This window comes from Argiope bruennichi, chromosome 4, assembly GCF_947563725.1.
Source record: "Argiope bruennichi chromosome 4, qqArgBrue1.1, whole genome shotgun sequence".
Taxonomy (NCBI): domain Eukaryota; kingdom Metazoa; phylum Arthropoda; class Arachnida; order Araneae; family Araneidae; genus Argiope; species Argiope bruennichi.
Window position 1 is genome coordinate 88280449 of NC_079154.1, and position 18459 is coordinate 88298907.

Sequence of the window (18459 nt, forward strand, 5' to 3'; positions counted from 1 at the left end):
TTAAAAATGAAATAATAATAATTCATAGCATTTGAATCAGAAGGAACTAAAAGAGTTCTGAAAAACAAAACATAAATTTTTTTCTATTTCGATATTTCTTTCAAGACCTGTACCTATACATTTTTTTTTTTCAATTGATTTTTAGGAATTCGACTAAAGTTCAAAAATGTAGCTTATAAAGCAATGGACGTTCCATATAGATTTTATGTATGGACCTATAATTATATTATTATTATAGCTCTAATAGGATGATGCATTATTTACTTATCCATTTGGTGTAAAAGGCAGCCATATTGATTTTATGAATAAGTAAAAATAAAGTATATTTAATAAAGATTTCGTGGGTATATTTCTAAATGTTTGATGAGCAGGTAAAGATTTGATGAGTATATTTAAGAAATTTTAAAGTTTATTTGTGGTGCTCTTAAAAAATATGTTTAAAGTCATGATGCCAGCAGTGAAGATAATTTGAGAGAAGGTGATCATTTGGCGGTTGTTTAGAGTAAGAGTATTTTCCATTGCTGTGTACGAAATAGCACTATCAAGGATAGGATTATTGTCTTTTTCCCCACTTGGGTGGAGGTTTCTGGAGAGCGTTTGTATAAAGTTTACAGTTGCTTCAATTAAAGCGCTCCTAAAGTGATATCATTCCCCATCTGCTGTAGAATATTTATCTTAATACAGAGATTTTTTTTCTTTGCAGAATTTGAATTTTTTTTTACAAGTTGGTTGCAAAGCTTCAAACTGAGCTGCACAAATTGAACTGGAATGAAGCATAGAATTTGCTTGTAGTGCAAAACTTGTTGATGAGTGTGTGTGTGTAATGTTGTACAATGAGCTAGATAATGGAGCGTACTTTTCACTAAAGTACAATATTTAATAGTATATGTATGTTTAGAAGATGCTTGTTTGGGGGGGGGGGTGAGAGGAGAGACAAATCCTAAATTCTAAACCATTTTAAATTGAATTCGATTTCTCAATGAATTTAATTTGGACATTTAATATTCTGTGTAAAAAAATCGGAACAAATTTATCGAATTATTTATATTAAAAAAAGCGAATTCTGAATAGTTCCATTTGAAAAAATCTCATCACACACATTTATACTAAGGGCGTTCTAATCAACATGATTGAATGATTAGATTTGCAAGATTTTTCTGTGAATTGATTATTATTTTTTTCTGTTTGACCAAGGGAGTTCTGTTTTTCAATTTTATTGTCGTTGTTTCATTAGTTGTAAAGAATTAAGAACATCTATAGACATTATTTCCGTGGAACCTTAAATAAGTTTGATTTTCAAAGTTTCTGAGATATAGTGATCACGTAATGCTTTCATTTTTTCAAATCTAGAGTTTATTTTTAGAAAACTTGTAAATATAAGTATTTTCATTTGTTAAAACTAATGTTATAATTTAAAAAAAATCATTTTACTTATCCCTTAAAATTTTCTTTTAACATCAATTAAATGGTTTTTAGAGATTGGAAGAAAATAGTTTGGTTTTCAAATGAATACATTCGGCCAGAATTGCAAGGGACTAACTCCCACGGTGTTCCTTTCACATGCTGCGACCCAACCTATCCAGGGCCTTGCCTCCACGACAGCGGAGATCGCCAGCTTCCGGGTTTCAGAATGGACAATGGCAAATCTTTCTACTCTGATGGTTGCAGTGAACTCGCGACTGTTACTCTTCAATGGATGTTAAAGTCGTTGGCGGTATGGCTTCTCCTTCCAGTATGGCTAGAATTAGTGATTCTGGTTCTTATTAAATATTTGCACTCTTCAACCCAAAGTGCTATCGATTCAGGTGATGAAACAGGGAGAGGTTACGGTTATTTAATGGAAAAATGTCCACTGCCTTGTTTTGAATTTTGTGATACTGATGTACATGCTCTTCAAAGAAGGAAAGCAAATCCTGGAAAATAAAAGTTCAAAATATTCTGCCTGGGAAAAAAACTTTTGAAAGATATTGTTCAGGTGTTATGTTGCTTTTTCTAGTATCTCATGTCTTCCTTTCAATTTAGGATGATTGAATTTATTTTTATTTCATTTTTTTTTATCATATTAAGACTAACACGTATTTGAAGACAAAATTAAAGACAGTTTAGAATCAAAAACTTCTATTTATGATTTAAAAAAAGACTAACAACGTTTAATGAGATCAATTTATTATTACTTTCTCGTATAAGTTGTGTAGAGAAATTATAATAATCGTCTAAAAATTCGAACTCAAGATTTTGAAGAAACTCCACGTTTTCGGCCTCTCTAAGTTCGAAAAACACAATTTGTGGAAAATGTTTGTCTGTAACAAAGATAGCTAAAACGCTTGAAGATAGCTGTTGAAATTTGATATAAGGTCTTTTCATCAAATTTTCAGATTTGTATCAAATTTTGAGTAAAATCTGCCCAGATGAAATCCGGCTGTTCGAATAATAACACTGCTATTACAAAACTAAGATAGTTAGATAGATATGATTCGGTACACAGATTTAACATCTATTCTGTAAACACCTGCCAAATGTTGAGCCAAATTCAACTAGGGATAACCATCTGTTGGTCTGTACTTTCAAAAACATATAAACGCAATTAGTCAAAAAGACAATGATTTAAATTTATCAAATTTGGTATGGAATTTTGTATTTTTTGTACTAATTTTTTATTCAATCGGTTGAGAAAAACTTATCTACAAATTCGATTTTCGGATACTATTAACGCCTACCAGGGATTAACCGCCAAATATTTCGCCAAGAACGATATGATAGATTACGCAAAAATGCTAAATTCACGCCAAAAGTTAATATTCCGTAACTGTTATATACCAATGCCATGTAAGGCGTTCTCTGGCATGACAAATTTATTAGAGAATATACGAGAAAGTTTTGGGGAGACCACCCCCATTCATATTAATACGAAAACAGAATGAGATCGAATATTCTTTTATTTTTCACAAGTCATGTTATTAAAAAAAAACACTATTTTACACAGAAAAAAATATCGAACATATTTGAAAGTGTGATGGATTAGAGGGTAGAGTTTAAATACCTCTTCTCTCCCAAGATTCCTCTTCCACGAAGATTAATTGTGAAGTTAGACTACTTTTTCTAAGCACCTTTGAACGTTTGTCTGAAACTCAAACTACCGCTTGTTCTAAATTTTAATTGAATTCTCTACCCTGCTGTCCCGAAACTTTTCTTAAGGGCTATATAGTAAATTTTAAAAATGGGCCACAAACACGGCATTAGTGGTAGACAAAAAGAAGCCATATTGTTTGGTCGAGAACATTGTCATAAATTTGCAGGTTCCGGTTGAAAGCATTTATAGAAACAGCAGTATTCATAGGCTATAACATTTACCAGGAACAAAGAATTCCTAATAATGCATTGTTGACCGAAATTCAATTAATTCGCAGAGAAGCCATCAGAATGTGAGGTGTTTGAGTACTGTTAATTTCTTTCGAAATTGGAAACATTTTTAAATTCACGCTACTATTTGATTACGTTCATCTATTTCTGATTGCACTATGTTCCAGAAGCTGCATCGAATAGAATTCTGCAGTCTTTTTATCTTACGGACATCGCCGGATTACAGCAACCCCAAAACGGTACAAATCCTACAGAACTAAACTCATCGGCACAGGATAGTAATTAATTCATTATACTTAGCATGATTAGACGAATCACTTTCTACTTGCTTTCTAATAACTTTATGGCTTCACCACTAAGAGACCTTAGAGGTGTATCTCCTGGATCTAGAAACAGGCGCAGCAGCTTGAGAATAATAGCTCACTATTCGTGGGAGTATTTTTGCGATTGTAAATCAATATTCAGATAAACGTTGTGAGTTATATGCCTATAATGTTTGTCAACGTTCTCCTTTATGTGGATTTCCAGTTTGGAGAAGGTCTAATCACCAAGCGTGTCTGTCAAGATAACAGTTGTATCAGATGGGCTTAGGATTTGTTCTCAGAACATAATTTATAAGCATAGTTACAAAATCTGATGCCTTCTGTTCGCTTTGCTAGTAAATTCACCTCACCTTAAAATCTTCAGAAAAAAATTTAGAAACTTTTAATAAAACAAGCCCTTTCAGTCGCTAGTGATTAATGGATGCGTTGACGAAATCATTTCAGATATTATCTGGCTCTTTATTGACATCATACCCAATATAAGATTCAAATTGTTGTCAATGATGATTTACGATTTGAATGCACAATTTTTGTCCTAGATTAATTTAATGTAATACTGTTAGATTTTCGAGTGAGTGTATGTAATTGATACAGACATTTCCCCTCCTTCCCCCACCTGTATCACTGCTTGAATATTGATACATCATTGTTCGTTTAGAGCATATTCGTTGTCATGGACTATCAGTAGACGGAAGGCACATATGAAAGCATTTTGAACGTGTTAATGAAGAATTATGATGAAATTAAGGTTTCGCTTCAAAATATGCAGCGAAACAAAATTAATCTTATTAAAAAATACAAGGTTGCTTATAACTTTCAAATGAAACAACTTTAGAGTTATTGCAGATAAGTTACAAGGCAAGTTTTTATTGAAAGGAATAGGAAAAGGGATTTTACTGTATAATGTATTAAAAGGCGGAACTTTCAGAGGTGACATTGTGGCGCAACTTTGTTAAAAGGGGAAAAAAACCTTCCTTTGAAATTATTTGAACATATCCAAAACTTTAAAATTGCCTTATTGGTTATTTTACAATTGCTCTAGAAGTGTTAGGTCAGTTAAAAAAACCAATTAATTAGGTCGGTAAGGGGTAATTCCATAGACATTTTTCATTTTTATTAAATAAATATAAATTTTAACAAAAATATAATACTCAACGAATATGCAAGATATATTGAAAAGAGTCCTAGTGACTTTGAGCAATTTCTTTTTATGCCTCCTCTCATTGCACTCTTTTGTAGAGACATCTATTGAAAAATAGTTTCGTTTCTATACTGTAGGTTAACTAAAACTTATTCAGAGTAGTCTAATTTGATAACATTGGTCTGTTTATCAACATAAATCAATATTTCGTCATCTGTATAACAATTTTAGAGCTGGAGATATCTTTTTGTTTGAAGCCATTTTTGTGATACAAATTGTTTGAATTTGGAACTGACTGCTATATTTACTCTACCGATTCTCACTGGCGTAGCATCTATCGTTTACTTAACATAGCCAATTCTGAGAGGTGTCGAAAACCAAGTATGCCTTCTATTTCCGTGTTGAAAAAAACGGCTTAGGCACGGGTTGGTAAAAACCCATGACTGACACGCATGCTTAATTTAAAGCTTACGAATCAAGGTGAGGGAACATTCTTCAGGTGGTTTTTGTTCACCTAGAACCCTTTTGGCATCACGCCGGTTTGCTGCTTATGTGATATTTTCGGGGCATCTCGATTACGAAACGTTTCTCGCATTCTTTCGCGAACAATGTCACCTGTGTTCTTCAACTGCAGAAACATGTTTAGCGAATGATAAGTTGGGAGTCTCAAGGAAAACGGCAATCTGTTTATGCCCCAGCATTTTGTTATAAAAGAGTTGCTGACAAGGGATGCCTTTGTGCCACGTGTTAAGTGAGTTGTTGTGACGTAAGAGAGATCGTACAGTTAAGCGTTTGAAAACAATAAAAAAGAGATCGGTGTACATCGCCCGCGTATCTGTATTAAAAAAAAAACATATGGTTTTTTAAAAATTATATGATTATTTAAACCTTTAATATTGGTCTACGCGGAGTATGAATGTCAAATGACTGTAATTTCTTATTTAAAATTCAAAATTACTGTTGCTTGTCACACAGTTTTATTGTTAAATCATTAAAATAATAACATGAAATGTTAATTCATGTTATTTATGTTCATTCATGTTATTAACCCTTTGCACTCAGATGGTGATTCTCACTTACCATACATATTCAAGGTGGTGCATCATTTTACCGGTTTATTTGTTTATTTTTTAATTTTAATTGTTAAAGATATCTGTAAGATATCTTTAACAATTAATATATATATATATATATATAATTAATATAATAAATAAGATGTATCTATGTATATAAGATATATCTATATAAATAAAATATATTTATATATATCTTACAGAGTTGTAAAAAGATGTGGAAAATAATCCGGGAACAATTATATATAATTTAAATCCTTTCCACACGCATTTTGGCCACTTTTAAAGTTATTATAAAAGCACTGCTTTCTTTAGATATTAATTTCAATGTTACATTTTTACTTCCATTTTTTTTATTTCGTAACACTACAGCATTCCAATGATTTCATTGAATGTCTATGCGATGTTTGTCCTGTCAGGGACAGGACAAACATCACAGGACGTTTGTCCTGTGAAGGGACAGGAGGCCACAAAGCCCTCCAAGTCGAGACAATACCACTAGGGTGATCGTTCTCTGATTCAGATCTAAATTACGACCTGTGCATGAGTGAATGAAATGTATGAATGAAGTCCACCCCATAAAAAGGGTTGTGACGCATGAGTAGTAAGACGTACTCTTGGCTCTAGATGGCACTACTGAAAAACAAGAGACGCTCTCTCGGCTTAAAATCGCTGACTTCGTCAGCGGGCTTGTCTATGACAAGTGCCATTAGAAACAACAACATGATTTTCTAAGGCAGCGATTCTCACTTTTTATAATTTTGACGCCAGTTTTCCATAGCATTTCAAACTGCTGCTCTTTTCAATTATTTTTTCCCTGCACTACCATTTAGTTAAAAAAAATTAATTTTGATACTAACATATTTTTATTGTTATTACTTATATATATTTTTTAATTATGAATTTTAATCTTTATAGAATTGGTGTTGGTTAAAATGGAACAACAGATAACACACTCGGGATTTTATGTAAAATTATATCATCATTAATTTTTTTTTATTTTAAAGAAAAGAGGACTCAGTTTACGTCGATTTTAATATATAATATATTTTCTTAATTAAAAAAATAATGGATTGCTTTTATTAAAGAGCAAGAAACTCGGCGATTTCTACAAATACTTCTATTCCACTGAAAAATATATTAAATGGTCAAATATTTATTCATCGAATTCGTAATTTTTTTATCAAATTGTTCATAAAATATTTCAAAGGAACATACGATTTTGATATTTTATTAAAATTTGTGATTCGCAACAAATGGTTGGCTTTTTTATATTTTTAACCCAAGAATGCACGACTTTATGTGTATTTTCTTACAAAATAAATAAATAAATAATAAATAAATGTGTTTGAATTGCTACATATAATTTAGAAAAATTATTAAAAGCATTTACCAAAACAGTTAAAATGCGCCATTTGGTTACATTATGAATTAAACAATATCCCAGTGACAAAAATCAAATTATAATAATTCTGCAATAAAAATCAAAGTCGACTTTTACCAATATGTTTTTTACAATGCAAAAAATATTTTTTATAGAATTTTTAATGGCAGAATTATTTATACAGCAACCATCTTGGTATTTTTCTAAAGTTCTAGTTTAAATCTTGTTCTTGCCATAAATCGCACTCATTGTTGTGGTTTGAAACCGTCATGCGAACCTTATAACTGGAAATAGAAACGAACGATGCATTACAGGGTTAACATTAATAATGTGTTGATACTTGAAAAATGTCTAAATTTTATAAATTACGTATTTATAAGTGTAAAATGTATGAGTTTATGTGATTTTCTTATTTGAATCAATTAGCTTTTCTTAGAAATTACGATATTTGCTGTCCGATAGAAGCATTTGTTTTTCTTTGCTAATTTTATCTACCTTCTATTTCAATTGGCCAATCGTTCTTTTCTATGTCTGTGTGACTGCGATGGAGATACGACTTAACAACGTTCGTAACAACGGCTTCTTTCATTTACAGAAACCTCTCTTTGTAGTTCGATGTTCTTTTTCTTTTGTTCGAGAAAGGATGCATGACATACTGAATTGCACAACTTTTCCCGAGCCAGAATGTACAAGAAAGAAGGTATTGTGTCTTCTTTAAACTTAACCTTGTTGCCTTCTCGTTACTTTTTCTTTCTTTTTCTGTGATAAGAAGAATAACCGTTTAGCAACTACTCTATACTTGTTTGAGTTGAGATTCTATTCATGCGCCTTAACTCTCTTATTACTGAATGAAAAGAAACCTTTTTCCGATCATTGCATGTTTACTAAATTAGGAGGGGTCAAAGCAGTGGGAACCTTGCCTACAATACTTGCTTTATTTCAACTTCGTGCCGAGGTGTAGAGGATGTGTTCCTGGGCAAACTTTTTGAGTGAACGTTGGCCTGAATGTGTGCACTTTATGCCATCGCTATGAATGAAACTTGAAATATCATATTAAAATTCTGGACATTTCCTTATCAATTTGATTTATTCTTATTATTTAATGAATTGCTTTACTTTATGACATACTGTTTCGGTGTAAAAATAAAACTCTCTGCTGTCATACTGGATTTTAATAAATGATACGCTAAAAAAAAGTACTTGGGAGACCTAGTTTCGCTCAGCCTTTATTTGTGTGTGTGTGAAATCGTAAATAAAATCCTATCCTATGTCTCGTTTAAAAACATAATATTGAATTGCAAAAACAGGATCGAACATGCAAAAACTGTAATAACCACTACTCCATTACTGATACGCTTATGCAGGTCACGTACAGCCAAATGTCAATATCTAGTTAAAAAAAAGTTTTTTTTTTTGTGTGTGAAATCGCGTTTTTTTAAGGAAAGACGTCTGTATAGATAAAAAAAAAAGCAAAACCTTTTCTAAATATAAAGTTTGATAAAAATCGTTAGAGCCGTTTCCGTAAACCGTTATATAGTAGAAATTGCTTGATTAAAGTTATAAGATTCTGGGACTTTTTAAAATATATTTCAAATGTTTATGGTATATCTTTATATGACTTGCCTACTGATGAGGGTAAAAGACGAAAAAAAAAAAAAAAAAAAAAAAAATCACCGTGTGAAATTGTAAGTGAAATATTCCAAATCAAATATCTGACTATTCAGGTTAAATCTCATCCATTTCAAATAAGTATACAGTTCACGTGTGCTGTTCGTGATTAAAGTAACGCATTATTTACCATCACGGTAGGCTTGTATGGATCCATCAAAATAGAGCAACGATTCATAGGTATTATATTACTGATCAAAATATCGCTTTCCGCTATTTCCAATGCCAATTTATTCTTTTGATATTGTCCCATGAGACTCTTCTTCTTCTTCTTCTTCTTCTTTTTTTTTTTTTTTTTTGATGAGGTAATTTAGTAACGGTTCCAAGTTTCTAAATGCAACGACGAAGGCAGCAGAGAAGGTGGCAGAAGTTTGTGATAACTCGTTTATAAATTTGTATAGAGAGTCAGTAATTTTTTTTTTATTTAATTGCGTAGTTGTAGAGGTAGTAAACATCAAGCATACAGTTTATCTATATATCTGCATAGCGTTAACCCAACTGGCGTAGAAAAACTCACGCATTTGCGTTACCGTAACTGGAGTTGAAAATTCACGCATGCGCATTGTGTTCTGATTGTTGACATGACAACCATTATCAACGGATGATTTAAATTATTTTTAGGTTAGTTGCATGTTTTTGTAATTATATTGTATTTATGTTAGTTATATATTTTTTGTATACGTTTATAGTTTTAAGTACATCGTTTTTTTTAGTTTTTTTTAACCTGTTTTCAACCGATTATTTTAAACGATTCGTTTTATTTTCTTAGTGTTTGATGCATTTAAAATTAAACATTGTTAATGAATCGTTCTGGTCATAATGAATCTGAGAATATTTTGTTTACAAATTCTTGAAATATTTCATAAATTAGGAAAGGTATTCTTTAGTGCCCATAAAGTTTAAACGCTCAGTAATTGTTTTCAGTAATCATATTACAAAAAAATACTTTGTTTCAGTAAAAAATATTATTATATTAATTGCAGATTCATCCTTTCCACTTTAATTTATAGTATAAATTCTACTGGAACTAACAGAAAATTAGAGAAATACATATTACGCTATGACTGAAGGTGTTTATAATATTATGAGAGAATTATATGACTATCAAAATTTGAAGTTGTGCAACAGACAAATATATCAATGACGGAATAAATCTCATGGCAACTTCATGTGTGGAATATAGAACTTTTTTTTAAAAAAAAATCTTTCCTTTAAGCTGAGGAAGCCAGAATCGGTATCACTGAAGTTAGAGGATTTATTATACATCATAAAGGGTTTATACTAAGAAGGAAAGTTTTAAGAAGGAACAAATTATTTGTTCATTATTTGACAGTCACAATTATCTGTTAGCTCCAAGCGATTCTAACAGATGGCGGTATCTGTTGACTGGATTGAGTAAGTATTCTAACAGATGGCGCTGTGTTAAAAGTACCAACGTTTCACATAAGCTACAATTTAATGGAATAACCACCACGTGTTGCTGAGGCTAAAGTATAAGTTAAATTTATTTCGTAGTAAACGCAATACAATGAAATTCAATTTTTCTTACTTTTTCAATTTTTGGTATTAGCATAGCCGACCACGTGTTATTTAGACTGAAGTATAAATTGAATTCATATTATAGTAAAAGTAATACAGTGCAATTCTTCTTGCTTTTTAATTATTAGTGCTTCATTGTTCAACAATCTTTAATTAAAATGCATGTCTAAAACAATCATTCTTATGGCGAAGTGTTGAAACACTTCGATTGCCATAAACATGCGCGTACAGTTGCAAAATGATCCATCTGCACAAATATTTTCTGAATAATTACTAGATATTGGGAATGGTAAAATAGAACTGCAACCAAATACGCAATGCATTAAACTGCCAGACAATTTCTGCACTGTTCTTGAGGGAAAAATGAATTGATTCAGAGTATTTTTCCGGATATACAGAGTAATTACTTCAATCATAACTGGCTCAGTTATCGGGCTATTTTGGCAGCCAAAAATGTTGATGTTGACGAAATTAACCACATAACCTTCGATTAAAGATTGGTTCACGATTATTCTCCTGCGTAATTTGAATCCATCTCGATTATGCAACGGTACGCGTTTAGTCATGAAAAAGATCACCGGAAATATACTTGAAGCTACCATTTTAATTGGAAAGTTTAAAGGAGAAGTGGTCCTGTTGCCACGTGTTCCGATGATACCATCAGAATCTACGATACCCTTCAAAAGGTTACAGTTTCCAATTCGTTTAGCTTTTGCCATGTCTAAAAATAAGTGTCAAGGCCAAACAATGTCCATTTGTGGTTTAGATTTGGAAAATCCATGTTTTTTTCATGGGCAACTATATGTTGCATGTTCACGTGTAGGAAAACCGTCAAATCTATTTGAGTAAGCTAAAGACAGGTTAACCAAAAATATTGTGCACCGATTAGGGCTAAATTAAATTGAAATTAAAAGTATTTATAATTCAAAATAATAAACATTAAGATAGTTTTAAATCTTTTATTAATAAACATTAATAAAAGATTTAAAACTATCTGCCCTACCTACCTCATTTATAAGTTTAAGTGTTACGTGTTTTTTACTAACAACTTTGTAATGTACTCATTTGTTACAAACTTGAAAACAAAAAATAAAGAAATTTAATTTTTTTTTGTATTGATTTTTGCTCAATATCAACGGTAGTAGAAAATCAATCATGGATGTCCCCATGTTTTTTTTTACAAATGGCATCTGTGTAAAAAAGCATGGTGGTCCCCATGACTGGTGTTCTCCTACCGTTTCCCTTGAATAGTTTACTACTATGTAATATAACAAAAACCTTAGCCACAGCAACGAGTGGCCGGGTCTGCTAGTATATATATATATATATATATATATATATATATATATATATATATATATATATATATATATATATATATATATACTAGCCGCCTTTGGCGACCAGCCGGTTCGCCAATCTTAATGTTCGTTAAAATTTTAATAATTAAATATTTTATGCAATTCCTACTTTAATAGCTTCTTCATCAAAATATTTTAAAACTTCAAATTTTGATAGTCATATAATTCTCTCATAATATTATAAACACCTTCAGTCATAGCGTAATATGTATTTCTCTAATTTTCTGTTAGTTCCCGTAGAATTTATACTATAAATTAAAGTGGAAAGGATGAATCTGCAATTAATATAATAATATTTTTTACTGAAACAAAGTATTTTTTTGTAATATGATTACTGAAAACAATTACTGAGCGTTTAAACTTTATGGGCACTAAAGAATACCTTTCCTAATTTATGAAATATTTCAAGAATTTGTAAACAAAATATTCTCAGATTCATTATGACCAGAACGATTCATTAACAATGTTTAATTTTAAATGCATCAAACACTAAGAAAATAAAACGAATCGTTTAAAATAATCGGTTGAAAACAGGTTAAACAAACTAAAAAAAAACGATGTACTTAAAACTATAAACGTATACAAAAAATATATAACTAACATAAATACAATTTAATTACAAAAACATGCAACTAACCTAAAAATAATTTAAATCATCCGTTGATAATGGTTGTCATGTCAACAATCAGAACACAATGCGCATGCGTGAATTTTCAACTCCAGTTACGGTAACGCAAATGCGTGAGTTTTTCTACGCCAGTTGGGTTAACGCTATGCAGATTAGACATTTTTAATTCCCTTTATTCTGTTTTATTTTAATTCAAAAGTACTTAAGAATGAATCTGAAAGATCGATTAATTAACAATGTTTAATTTTAAATGCATCAAACATTAAGAAAATAAATAGAATCGTTTCAAGTAATCAGCCGAAAAATCTTAAGCCTGACTGTTGTGGAAAAGAAATTGAAGCCGTACTCATTTGGCGGTTTTGATTTCCCGCCAAAGATTTTTTTGGCGGGAAAGTTAGTTTTTAATAAATAATTAAAATTCTAATTAAAAATTCAAAAAAAGGGCTATCCTATCTTGTAAGTTAGATCAAACTGCACACGGTGTGCAAATTTGATTAAAATCGGTTAAGTAGTTTAGGAGTCCATCGCGGACAAACAACGTGACACGTAATTTATATATATTAAGATATATTATCTGTATTAATTTTTCCTTCATAAAAAAATTCCGAATTTTTTTTAATGTTGCGATATTTGTGCCCTTCTTGTGGAATTACACAATTATCTTTCCTTTGTTCATTTTTGAGGGATTTATTCATTAAGAAAAATATATAAAATACAATATTTCTTATAATTTCTAAATACGTCAGTTTCTAATTTTCTTTTCGAAGAATCATTCAAACTTAGAAATGGGCACTGCCCTCACTCACTATGGGCATTGCCTTCATCCAGCATCGTTGAAGGGTTTAGCTTTTCGTTAATTATATTAATTTTTCATTTTAAAACACAACTTTGGTAATTTTTAACCATGGTCAGTTGACGAGGTCGTCATCTGAGTCGCAGCGAATATCCCCCCCCCAAATTTTGCACCACATCAGCGGAGAGGGAGGGAGTTATTCGGCTCCGACAGTTTTAACATTAATTATTTCGCTATTTGAAACACTTAACAAACGGATTAATTATTTACGTGGCGGTTTTTCCGGGAGATTCAGGTCCGCCGACTTCAAGCCGAGACCATACTGCTAGCTATCGCAACCTTGTGTTTTGGTCAAATGGTTCTATTTGTGAATGGTTTGTATATTCAGTGTCTATATGAACTAATTGAAAATATGAATGTTTTCGTTTTCTTTATTATAAGCAATCAAAGATTGCATCTTATCAATTAGCAGAATTCTCTCTAGGCAATTTAAATAGTAATCGTCCAAAATAAGGATTATTAGTTTAGTTGTGAGAGTGGAATATTTTTGTCTAAAATGTTAATATGTCCAGACTATTTTACTAAATTTGTTTAATAGGGCCAAGAAACTGCATATGAATTTATTACTTTTTTTGCAATTTATTGATTTCAGCAGCATAAAATATAATTGTTTTCGCTATTTGAAACATTTTTACAGTTGGTGGTGGCACAATTTTACAGTACTTTTACGATAAACAAAGTGGCATCGTTATAGATAAAGAACTTTTAAAGTTTTAAGGTATTTTTGTAGTTTTGAAACACTTTTACATTTGGGAGTATGTGCCTATCTCTGATAGAGTAGAAAGTGGTTATAGGACCACGATTTTAGAATAACAATTTGTATAAAATATTTCTCAAATAAAATTGCTTGATGACTAACGACAATTGAAAGATATGGTGGTTACTGATCTCTCAATCGAATTACGATTCAAGATTGAAAAAAAAAAATCAAACCAATTACCTGCCAATGAGAGAATCTGGAGGCTTCTCATATTACATAAGGTTTTGACTCCATAATCTCTGATCTGTGTGCACCAGCGGAGGTACAAAGCGCACAGGTTGTTCATACTCGCTAAATAGCCAAGGCCAACATCTGTAACGTGCACACATCTGGAAGTAGAGAGAGAACCAAAATTAAAAACAAGTTTTGTTAAGATAATTTCGTTTAATTAATTAGACAAAATGCTAGTAAAATAACTATTAATTTAAAATATAAAAAAAGCAGATTCTTCCCACAAATAAAATTATTAAGATTGCCACGATAAAATTCAACATCTATATTATTTATTTGAATTTGAAACGGCTCAATTTGCTTAAAGTATTATTAAAATAAGGTAATTTTTTAATGCATTTTGCCAAGATATTTCATATCTGAGTATTTATTTAATTTAAATGTCAATATCTCCAGATAGTTTTTATTTTATTCATTATCAAAATTTTCATAAAAGCGTATGCGTCATCTGGATTTCGTCATCGTTCACCATGAACTAAAAAAAGATAGTCCAAGTAACCTTGGTCGTTGCTCATATAGGAGACATTTTTTTTTTTTTTTTTTTTTTTGTAAATGTTATTGTTAAAGTATGAAATCCGTTATTTCACGGAATATAATAAATTATTTATTTCATTAAATAATTGGATGTTTAATAAAATAACTAATAAATCATGATAAGTTATTTCTTGAAATAACTGGGACTTAAAGGAAATAACGAATTATGCACTTTAACAGTGATATAAAGTTTGGTGAAATACAAACCTTTTCATGAAGTAAATGAAACTTAACAAATGAACTCTATTATAATTTCTAAAGGAAAAAATTGTTTTTTCATTTGCATTGTCAGTTTCTAAAATTTTTAAGAAATGTTCACGCATAGAAATAATTTTCTCAGCAATCTAATATATTTATACGTTTTTAATTTTAATTTTCAATATAATTTCAAAAGAAAAAATAAATATACTAGCAAAATTCTTAATTATCTCTAAAAACTGACAGTAAATTTTTGCATGTATTTGAAGCAAGATTTATTTTGCTTAACTTGAAATTTCTATATAGTTTAATAGAATTTTGGCCCTGTAAAAATTTATTTACAATTATTAAAATAGTCTCAGTTTTGTTGCCTAGATTCGTTGTGATCTTCTGAACATTTGGCATAATTCAATACTATTAGAAACGCCTCGAAATAATTTTCTTGTTGGGTGTTACAGAGTGTTAATAATTTAATTAAGTTAAATGAATCAAAGATTTTTTTGAGTATTGTTTTTTTATTGTGTGCGCGATGTATTAAAAGTGTTTAGAATGATGTAATGATGAAATATTAATTTAATCTATACGAAAAATACTTTAATATGGTTTTTTTATATAAATATATATGATTCATAAATATCAGATGTGATTTAAATTTAAAGCTTACAAAAAATGAGCAATTTCGTTCATTAATATAATTAATAAAATATCTGTTCAAAAATTAGAAAGCTGCAATAACATTAAAAAAAATCCTTTAAAAAATGAATTTTATAGAAATCTTTCATGAAAAATTTGTTAATGACACGGCTTTTGAATTCTTTTTAAAACATCGACTTTATTTATTTATTTTTTTAAAAAAATAGCCTAATAACAAGATAAAAAAATTCCACGGAATCCTTAATGAGGGCCTCTCACATTCATAAAACTTTTCAGTGAGTTTCATTGAAACTCCTAAATACTTAATTTAGAAAATTCCTTATATTTTTTTCGTTTCGTTAAAAAACATAAACTCAAATAAGGAATTCTAATAATTTAACCTCTATAAGCGAAACCTCTTGAGGTGGATTCTTCGAATTTTTAAATTTTTTTTTATATTTATCTTGAATCTGAGGCAGACAAATCTTGTAGAGTACTCTTGAGATAACTTACATAGAGATGCAATGCAGTAGAAATAAAACTGGTCTCTAGAGCATAATGTAAGGAAACTCGCATTTATGTCCTAGATTTAATTTCGAATCTGTGGTTTTAGGAGCGGAGCCAAACTTTGAAAATAATTAGTGCTTTTTTTCTGTTATTTTCTACTTTTTTTCCCCCTTCCCTTTTTGGGAAGTGGATAGGATCGTTTTCAGATCGATGGTATTAATGCCATTAATGGCTGGCTTAATGCCTTAGATTCATGTAGCAGAGGAAGTTTATTCATGGATTTTTGTAAAAGGAGGAACTTGAGAATCAATTAGAGTTGATGGCTTGCTAGCATTGCGGGCTGATAAGTCTTTGACTTTTATATTCTTTTGATGGTTAAAAATACATATATTTCAGATAGTGGTTTGTTGGAAAATGACTCCGGTTTATAATCGGATTCTTTATTGTAGAAACATTTTGTAATTTCAAATCATTATGAACTGTTCATTTATACTATCAAATAAATCAATTTTTGAGTTTTATACGTCCATTTAAGTTAATGTGCATGTCGTTATTACGAGTTCATTTTTTTTCAAAACCTTCTGGCATATCCTGTAGTAAATATACTTGAGTATATAATCGCAAGTTGATTACTTCAACCCGCCCTAAGACACACAGATAAAATTGAATGATCGGACCACTGCGATAGCAACACTGGCGGGAACTGTGATTGAGGGCCATCACCGGCCACTGTACAACCTTTCCCGAAGGAAGTACGTCCCGTCATCGATGAGAGATAGCCAACCCCCACATTTTTAAGTACCCATCAGAGTGGTGAGAACCAACCACCATACCTGATGTTTCTCATCCTCATTTTCGAGGTGCCTCCCAGTGGGAATACTTAAATATATAACCTTATGACATTTGGAAACAATAATTATGAAAGTGCCTATTCCAGTGCAATCTTTGGCAATTGATCGCTGGCGTGCGATTAATTTATAAAGTACTTGAAAGCTAAATGTGTATAGATATCTTTTTTCCGGAATTTAATACTGAATTAAAAATGTAATCACAAAATCACCTATCAAATTTTATATATTAAAACCATTGCACTTTTGAGCTATCGTATTTATAGACATATTGAGAAACTATCGTGTTCTTCACAGATTTGGTTCCATATTTAATAAATATAAACATTTTAAATGTGAAATCTGTAAATCAAATTTCATCTTCATCTTGTAGCTATCATGTTAACTTGTGTTCGGGCAGCTGAATAGACAGTCACCCTTTGAATAGTTTTCGTTCAAAATTTGATAGAACATACAAATTTAGAATAGAGACCATGAACCGAATTTCATCCCTTAGCTCAAAACGTTTTTGATTTATTGTGTTCACAAACAAACATAATTCCAAAAATGTGTGTTTCGGTCTCAGGGAGATCTAAATAATCTCATCAAAATCTCGAGTTCGATTTTTTTTTTTTTTATGGCTACAATACTTTTTCTTTTTATACTTCGATAAGAGACGGGTGCCAGCAAAATACACGATCTACGCTAACCGTTTGATTCAATGAATAATCCCAAAGAAACTCGAATGAAGAGAAAATACATTGTTTGCAATATGTATTCGTATTCATGTGATATACAGGGTGTTTATAAAGTCCCGGACCCATTTTGATGTTTAATAACTCATAAAATAATAAAGATAGATTTAAATTAATAACATAAATGGTTAAATAGACTCAAAAAGTTTCATGACCCTTGTCAATGAACTTCCACGTGTGCCCCCTTCGTCGCACGGAGAATATCAAGTCGATAGTCAATTTCACGCCAGGTAGCGACAAGCATGTCGGCATCCACAGAGCCATTTGCGCACTTTATGGCGATTAACAATGCCAGAAACATGAAAGGATGCTTCATCGGAGAACATTATGCTCTTCAGAAAATCAGCAGCATCTTCTATCCTCCTTAGCATATCTGTTGCAAAGGCCATCCTCCTAGGCCTATCGTTCAGTTCCAAAACTTGAACAATTTGAACTTTGTATGCATGCAGTCTTAATTTTTTCTTAATAACCTTGTACACCGTCGAAATTGGCATATTCAATTCTGTTGCCGCTGATCTCACAGATATTCTAGGATTGTGTAAAAATGTCTCTCTGACACGCTCAACATCAAAATCACTTGTGCAAGGACGTCTGGAACGTTTCTTATCTTCGATACTTCCAATTTCTAGAAAATTCTTTTTCCACCGCAAGATGCTGTTTTTGGATGGAGGATATTTTTGGTAA

General features: G+C 31.0%; 1 protein-coding gene across 1 annotated transcript in view; it reads right to left on the bottom strand.

The window, feature by feature from the left end:
• Nucleotides 1–18459, bottom strand: part of LOC129965757 (F-box/LRR-repeat protein 16-like) — a 91485-nt gene that overhangs the window by 8673 nt on the left and 64353 nt on the right. The window contains exon 3 of the mRNA XM_056079912.1: nucleotides 14271–14419. Within this exon, the coding sequence (XP_055935887.1) occupies nucleotides 14271–14419 (149 nt within the window). The remainder of the gene's footprint in view (nucleotides 1–14270; nucleotides 14420–18459) is intronic.